Source organism: Bison bison, unplaced genomic scaffold (genome assembly GCF_000754665.1).
Source record: "Bison bison bison isolate TAMUID 2011002044 unplaced genomic scaffold, Bison_UMD1.0 scf7180017864516, whole genome shotgun sequence".
NCBI lineage: Eukaryota > Metazoa > Chordata > Mammalia > Artiodactyla > Bovidae > Bison > Bison bison.
Genome location: NW_011495069.1, coordinates 5177883 through 5186389, shown reverse-complemented (window position 1 = coordinate 5186389; position 8507 = coordinate 5177883). Strand labels below are relative to the sequence as shown.

The window sequence follows — 8507 nt, the reverse complement described above, 5'->3', positions numbered from 1 at the left end:
GACGTGGCACCCGCGGGTGTGCCGGGGCACGACGGGGACTCACCGAAGCACCCCGCGCTCCAGCACGGGGAGGAGCGATTCGGGGCTGGAGCCCAGGGCGCTAAGCCACAAGTCCCTCCCACTCGCCAGCCCCCACTCCCCGTCTGGGCACCCCAGCTCCACCTGCATGCTCCGTTTTGATGTGCTTCTTGTGTTCGAGCGTGTTGGAGAAGGTTTTGTCACAGGAGCTGCACTGGAGGGATGAGAACTTGGAAGATCGATGGTTCTGAGCAGCAAACACATCCGGGTGGTGGGTCCGATTGTGGTACCACAAGCCCGACAGTTGCTGAAAGGAATGTGGCAAGCGTCAGGTCTTAAATGTTCTGGCAAGCCAGAGAGTTCACAAAGACTCAGGAGAGACAAGCGCTCCCAGGGAAGCTTACGATCTGGAGTCCCACTCTCTTTTTTTTTTAAGGAGTCTACCTGAGCAAAAATTGATTTGAATAAGGCAGCAGCCAATCTTAGCAGACAGAAAGGAGCTCTGAGGAGTGGGGAGCCCATTTAGTCAACCGGAGTCTCACTCTTACCCATCACCGTGAAAGCTGACAGGCGAGGGAAGGCTTGTTCATGGGAACAAGGCGCCCGTGTATTTACTGAGGCCACTACAGGGCAGGGCTGGGCCCTTCAGAAACGCAGCCTCACAGTAAGCCTAGGAGGGAGGCGCTAGGCTCTCTGCAGTGCCCAAGGTCACATGATTAGCAAACAGAAACACCAGGAGTCACACCCTGGCCTGCTGACTGGAGAAACTGTCCTTCACCATCCAGCTGTCTCTCAGAGGCCCAGGGTGCAGCAGGGAAACCTGGAGAGAGGCTGCTGTGCCAGCTCCGAAAGCCAGTGTCCCTTCTTCCCGGGTGCCAGAGCGGCGCTGTGACACTCTTCCCACAGTTCCAGGGTTTCCTAGAGACTCAGCCCAGGTCTCACCCGGCTCTGCAAATCCAACGTCTCAGCACAAGGCTCAGAACAAAGCTAGCTGTCCATTTCAGTTGAGCTGAAATGAGCTGCTGGGCATTTCTCTGTACCCAAATGTTACAGACGCCAGCAAGGGCCATCCTCTGCTCTGTGGTCTCAGAGAGCTTTTCATAGATGTGGTTTCTTTTTAGATCCATATGGGGTTTCACTTAATTACACAGCGAACTCTAAGGTAAAAAAACAAAAACAGAGACAGAGCTCTTCCCTAGGAGTTAAGGGAAAAAAAAAGAAACCCACAAAACACCAGTAATTCCGCTAAACAAGATAATTCCAGCTATTGTCATCCTCACATCCCTTGACACACGGATCAATAGGTTCCAAAGAATGTTGAGTATCCAGGGGAAAAGCAGCATTCAGTTCAGGACAAGGCTGAACTCTAAGAGAAGGAGGGCAAGGAGTCTTGGCTCCAATTAAGCTCCCCGCAACCCCACTCTGACCAGTCACGGCAGAGGAGCGAATAAGCCATGAGCTGCATGCTTCGTGAGAACCAGCCGCCCGGTCATATCCTGGAGACGAGGAATGTCCCACAAGCCGCCAGCCCCGGGGGGCCGAGGGAGACCAGAGGGAGGGCGGAGGTGGGGGGGCGGGCTGGGCAGGCTCCCGCAGGGGCCAGGCTCACCTGGTAGGCCTTGTTGCAGATCCCGCAGCTGAAGGGCTTCCCCCCGACGTGGGTCACCATGTGTCGCTCCAGCATGGACGGGGCGCTGAAGATCTTGCCGCACGTCGGGCAGGGGTGGTACTCCTTGGAGTGCACCTCGTGGATGTGCTTGCGGTGGTCCTGCAGGGTGGGGAAGCTCATCCTGCACTTCTTGCAGTCGTATGGGTCTTCGATGTCTGGTGGGCGGGGGAGACACCACAGGCAACAGTCAGTGAGAAGCGGCTGGCTGTGTGCAGTTCCAGAGGCAAGACTGCTCAGAGGTCACGCAGGGCCATGGATCCAAGGGCCGGGAGTCACTGCATCTACCACCCAACCACCTTCCACCTTTGTCCTGGGTCGGTGGTGAGGCTCTTCTGAGGCTTCTGGATTAAGCACCATTTAAAGACTGAGCATTTAAGGACTGATGCTGAAGCTGAAGCTCCAATACTCTGGCCACCTGATGCAAAGAACTGACTCATCTGAAAAGACCCTGATGCTGGGAAAGATTGAAGGCAGGAGGAGAAGGGGATGACAGAGGATGAGATGGTTGGATGGCATCACTGCCCAATGCACATGAGTTTGAACAAACTCCGGGAGTTGGTGATGGACAGGGAGGCCTGGCGTGCTGCAGTCCACGGGGTCACAAAGAGTTGGACACAACTGAGCGACTGAACTGAACGGAGCATTAAGCAGTTTAACCTCGATTCCTCACTTCGAATCTTACAAGTCAAACTTCGTTTTACTATTTTCCAGAAAGCATGGCTCTTCCCTTCCCTGGATGGTGGTGGGCATTGTGAAATTTTCTAATTCTCTACAGAGACTACCTGCAGGTCACTCCTGAAGCATCTCTCTACAGAGACTACCCGCACATCACTCCTGAAGCATCTCTCTACAGAGACTACCTGCACGTCACTCCTGAAGCATCACTACTTCCTTTGCGGTCAGTAGGATGACTCAAGAGGAGGAATGCGTCCTTGATCCCCACTTTAGATTCAACGACAGAAACATTTTCCTGAGCCGTGTCTGCTAAGTGCCAAATGACGGGTGAGTTTTAAGTGCCCTCCATGCCCTCATTCACTCAACCCTTCCAGTAACCCTATGTGCAGATGCTATGACCAGTCCTACTTTACCGATTAGGAAAATCGAGCTTTAGAGAATGGCATGAGTAGGATGCCTCGGAGCTGGGTAACAAGGCCACCCTCTGCACTGCGTGCTTAACTGGACAAGGCAACTCCTCGGGGGAACCTCAAGAATGAGAACTGGCACTGACGAACGCTACATTTGCTAGCCCTGTGGCAGGAGACTTTAGTCCATTCTCTGAAAGAAAGTAAGATATTTTAATAATAAAATCCTTTGCCCACAAGAAAGGCCCAGCCCACAAGCCAATCTCCTGTGTGCTCTGCTGATTCAGATTAGCTTGGGAATTCCGACATGCAGCAGCACTCGGGATCGTTAACTAGTTTCCCTGTGGATATGAGCTCGTGAGATCTCAGATTCACACTGTCTTCTAAGACACCTGACGGAATTCTCCAGAAGCAGCGAGGAGACCATGAAACAGGCAAGAACAGTCGACGAGAGAGGGGCCTGGATGCTGGACCGGCTGCAGGTGATGCGCGCCAAGTCATGGCAGAGTGTTCAGGGTCTACTCTATTCTGGAAATCAATGAAGTCTGCCCCTCTCCTGACCCCACGTAACGCTACTGGGACACTGTGACTGGAGCAGAATGCCACTGAGAGAGGCTGAGAGGACTTCCAAGTTGTGGCACTGGCTCCAAGCCAGATCTCACCCATCTGCAAGTCTACGGCAACTAGATCTGCTGGGCAACCTTGTAAACTCCTTGCGGGGAACGGGGGGTCGGGGTGGGAGGCACTTTACGTTTTCGTGCACTGCCCAGTGTCCAGCCACATGCTGGGTACATGCAGGCTCTGGCCAAGTGCCTTGCTGGCCAGCTGACAACAGGCCTGAATGTGTTGACAGAAAGCACATGTTTGTGAGATACTGTATTTGCCAACAGCTAGAAACTGGTGAGTGGGCAACACAGGCAGGGAGGGAAAAGGGAAGAAGGGAGTGCAAGGTGCAGGGCGTGAGAAAGGAGACGGGCTCTGACGGTCTGACAGATGGCGCCGGAGACGGCTGCTCGTCACCAACGCGACCTGGCGTTCACTGCACTCCTGTGCGTCAGGCGTGGGGCGTCACGCTCTGGGTGTGAGATCGCTGCTGCTCTCACAGCAGCCCAGTGTGGTGTTCACTGCGCTTCCTGTGCGTCAGGCGTGGGGCGTCACGCTCTGGGTGTGAGATCGCTGCTGCTCTCACAGCAGCCCAGGGTGGTGTTCACTGCACTTCCTGTGCGTCAGGTGTGGGGCGTCACGCTCTGCATGTGAGATCGCTTCTGCTCTCACAGCAGCCCAGTGTGGCGCTCACTGCGCTTCTGTGCATCAGGCGTGGGGCGTCACGCTCTGGGTGTGAGATCGCTGCTGCTCTCACAGCAGCCCAGTGTGGCAGCATGACCACTTCCTCCAGCTTACAGATGGGGCGGAGCTTAGCGAGATAAGGAAATCTGTTTAAGGCCTCGAGGAAGTAAATGGCAGAGTAGTCAAGATTCAAACTCAGGCCCGTGTGATTTCAGACCTGGGCTCTTAAGCCCCTGCTGGACTGTGCTGATCACGCGCCTGCTACAACTAGAGCAGCTGGAGACGGGGTGACCGAGGATGTCTCCTTGATGGTCTCTTGACAATGACTGCGTGCGTGCTCAGTTGCTTCAGTTACGTCCGACTCTTGGTGACCCCATGGGCTGTAGCCCACCAGGCTCCTCTGTCCATGGGATTCTCCAGGCAAGAATACTGGAGTGGATTGCCCTGCCCGTCTGCAGGGGATCTTCCCAACCTGGGTACTGAACCTGCATCTCCTGTGTCTCCTGCATTGCAGGTGGATTCTTTACCCACTGAGCACAGGGGAAGAAACCCTTTCTTGATGATGGGGGATCATAAAATCTCCTCTCCCTCCCTGCCGCGTGTGTAGAACGGACGTGTGTCTCTACCTGTAGCAGTTCTAGTCAAAGGGGACAAAGACGGGGCAGACCCCACTAACTGAGTGAAGAGGATGCTGGCAGCAGGCTTTTAAGGAGCAGGGCGAGGGGCCACACATTACACATTAATTCACAGTGTCTGGGCTGCTCCTGGGGGAAAGGCAGGTTATGAACAGGAGGAGAGTGGGGAGAGGCGGGGTGGGAGGAGAAGAAAGCAGCTCAGTGGACAAATGGGAAATATTCTGAGGCCCTGTGAGCCTGTCTGTCACAGAGGCTCTTTCCTTCAAACATAATTGGCCTCTGTCAGCCAAGCAGAGCCAGGTGGGCTAAACCAGAAGACAAGGAAATAGCCCAGACGGGGAAATGAGGCATCACACAGAGACATGTTAAAATGGGATTCTTCTGGAAATAGCAAACAGGGACTCCAGCTTTTTGCAGGAGGACAGGGGAGGGGAAGGCGCTGAGCAGGGGCCCAGGAGGGTGGAGAGACAGGCGCTGTGAGGACTGCTGCGTGCCTTCCCAGGGCCTGACGTCCGCAGCCTCAGTACATACTGTGAAAGGTGTGCAGGTGGATGGAAAGGCCGTTGGCCTGCCGGAAACCCTTGCCACAGTCTCTGCAGACATACGGCTTGTCGCCGGTGTGGGTCCTCACGTGGCGGGACAGCTCGATGGACTGGGCAAACACAGCATCGCAGTACTGACAGGCGTACATCTTCCCTGGAGATACACGGGAGTCTATCAGAGCCAGCAGTACACGCGTAGGGCATTCATAAAAACACGCTCACGTTCTAAGGCACACGGCAGGGAAAGAGAACCTGGGAGGTGACAGGGAAACACCAGGAATGTGCAAGGCACTGGGTGCGAGGTCTGGGCCATCCGATCAGATGGCACCTCACCAACGCAGCTGACCGCAGAGAGGGCAGCAGTGTGGTCCCCCTGCCCTGAGGGGAAGGACAGAGTTCTCCCCACACAACTAGCCGTCTGTTAATCGGGCCACTGCAAGTGTGGAAGAGCTTATTCCATTCCCAGGAAACGGATATATTCTTGAGCCCAGGAACACCTGAGTCTGGAGCCCTTAGCAAACACGTAGGGGAGAAACGCATATAGAAATGACAGACGTGGCTTCAGAGAAGAATCAAAGTTTTCTGCCAGCAGCTTGCTCTAAAGATTCTCCTGCCTTCTCTATTTTCTCATGCGTGGGATGAAAATACAATGACCAGACTAGACTGCCAAAGAGTATTAGAAAACACTGGTAAAGAGCGTGTCAGGAAACCTGGTACTTGTTAAAAAAAAAAAAAGCTAGAAAACAACTGTACCTCCAATCTCCCTCAGGGGCCAACAGCAAAGGGGGAAAACCTGTAAGGTTATGGTCCAGATCCCCCAGATCGTAGGGTCGACCTTAACTAGGGAGATCAACCTCATTTTCATTTTTTGTATGTTTACCCTTTGGAATAAAATTTTGTTAGGAAAGAAAAGGGTTTCTAGAACCAAGAACTGAAATTATTGAGAAGCCCAGGACTCAGCCTTTGGCCTTCTTCTCCACCCCCACCTTCTGGATGATCTCATCTCAGAGCCTTGCATTCCATCTGTACACTCACAGCTCCCACATTTAGAGCATCAGGTCCAGACTTACAGTCACTGCCTACCAGTCTCCTTCTCCACTTGGAAGTCTAAGAGGTTATCTCAAATTATCATGTACCAAGACAGAGCTCCAGATTCTCTACCACACACACACACACACTCTCTCTTTCTCCCTCCAGTTTCCCCCATTTCCTTAAGGGCAGCATCACTTGCCTGGTTGCTCCTGTCCAAACCCCTAAGCCATCCTTAATGCCTCTCATTCCCTCACATCCCACATCTAATCCATTCTCCATCCTGTCCCTTCCACTTTCAACAATACAGCCCCCAACTTGAACGTTTTTTTACACCTCTCCCAACACAGCTCTCATCAAAAAGCCCATCACCTCCACAATGGACTAACCATCTCTTTAAAGCCCAGCACCTCCACAATGGATTAACTGTCTCTTTGTTTACACTATACGCCTGCCTTGTTAAGCCTTATTGTCCAGAGTGGTCAGAGTTAACCTGAAAAACTGTGCATCAGATCCTATCCCTCCTTGTGGTGGACAGAACAAAGGTCCCAAAGAGGTCCACACCCTCGCCCCTAAGGCTGGTGCATGTCACTTTACATGGCAAAAGGGACTTGGTAGATGCAACTAAGGATCTTGAGATGACGGCACCCTGGGTTACCCCAGTAGGCCCAGCTGGAATCTCAAAGGTCCTTCGAAGAGGCAGGGAGGACAGGCAAGGCGGGACACGATGACAAGGCAGAGACTGCAGCTACGGAACCCCCTCCGGCAGCTGCGAGAAAGGCCCGTTTTGGATTTTTAACCTTCAAAATGGTAAAAGATAATACACTGATGCTGTTTCAAGCCACTGTTTCTGGAAATTTTTTACAGCAGCAATAGAAACTAACACTCCTCACATTAAAAGTCAAGTCCTCACCTTGGCTCCTAAGATCCTGTAAGAGCCGGCCTTTGCTGACCTCTCTGAGCTTATTTCTCAACACTGGACCCTTGTGGACTGTGCTTCAGCCCCTTCTAGTTCTCTTGGGCCCCTCTTTCACACCCATGTGGGATGTGGGGGGTGTGGTCCGCATCGTGATGTTCTTCTCCCAGATCTTCCACTGGTTCCATCTTCACTGCGTTCAGGTTTCTACTCAGATCTCATCTGCCCTCACTGTTGACACAAGCACACAGGCCCGACCCCCACCGCTACTGCTTGCTTGGCTTTATTTTCCCTCACTGAAATGGCTACTATCTGACTTTATATTAGGCATTGATATACGGTCAGTTTTACCCACTGGAAGGTAAGTTCCACGAGGGTGTGTATAGTTGCACTATCTCTAGTACCTGGAATGATGCTCAAGAAACTCATTCACTCTGTAAATGTTTATTGAGGGCCTCCTCTCGCTGAGCACTATTCTAAGTTCCACAGATACAGCAGAAGGAGGGGAAAAAAAGACTGAGTGCTCTACCCTCGTGCAGCTTGCATTCTAACAGGGGGAAAATCAACTATAAACAAAATAAATTAAGACGGGAGATGACAGACTGACCCTATGGTAAGCTCGATGGAGAAGACCAGCGCAGGGGGGCTGGAGTGCTGAGACTTCACACAGGGAGGGCAGGAGAGGCCTCATGGGAAAGGTGAGGCATGTGCGAGGACTTGCAGGTGGGGACGAAGTGAAGCCTGGAGGCGTCTGAAGGGAAGGCCTTCCAAGCAGAGGAACAGCCAGAGCACAGGTCAGCAGGAGGTGCCCCGCCGGTCAGAGGCCTCGCAGGGAGACTGCAACAGGTGGAACAGGGCGAGCCAGGGCGAGCAGTGAGGGATAAGGCCGGAGGGGCATCAGGGGGCTTGATCAGGAGACTAGCAGGCTACCTTCAGAGTTCACACTAACTGAGGTGATATACCTTTGTGGGGCTTTGAGCAGAGAAGTGACCTGCTACGGTTTAGCCTTCAGAGGCTCACTTGGGCCTGCGCGTTGAGCACAGAGAAAGCTGCCCAGAGAAAGGGGGCGAGAGGCGGAGACCAGTTAGGACGCGACAACAGTGATCCAGGGGAGATGATGGCGGCATCTGTGCTCATGTGTATCTGCTCCAAAAGATGCGCAGCCTCCTCTGGGAAGCCTTTCCTGACCACACACCTCCTCCCCTCCCACTGGACTAGAAGCCCTTACACCCGCCTTCCGTGTGTCCCTGTAATGGTTTTATTCCACCTCACACCACTGAGGTCTCTGTCGCTAGAGACACTCGAGACCATCAGCTCCGTGCTCACAGG

The 8507-nt window shown here is 53.3% G+C and overlaps 1 protein-coding gene across 11 annotated transcripts in view; it reads right to left on the bottom strand.

Moving 5' to 3' along the window:
* Positions 1 to 8507, bottom strand: part of ZBTB40 (zinc finger and BTB domain containing 40) — a 79306-nt gene that overhangs the window by 5712 nt on the left and 65087 nt on the right. For all 11 annotated transcript variants that reach the window (XM_010830004.1, XM_010830009.1, XM_010830003.1 and 8 more), the window contains 3 exons: positions 5223 to 5387; positions 1628 to 1842; positions 163 to 325 (listed from right to left, as the gene is read on the bottom strand). In XM_010830004.1, the coding sequence (XP_010828306.1) occupies positions 163 to 325; positions 1628 to 1842; positions 5223 to 5387 (543 nt within the window). The remainder of the gene's footprint in view (positions 1 to 162; positions 326 to 1627; positions 1843 to 5222; positions 5388 to 8507) is intronic.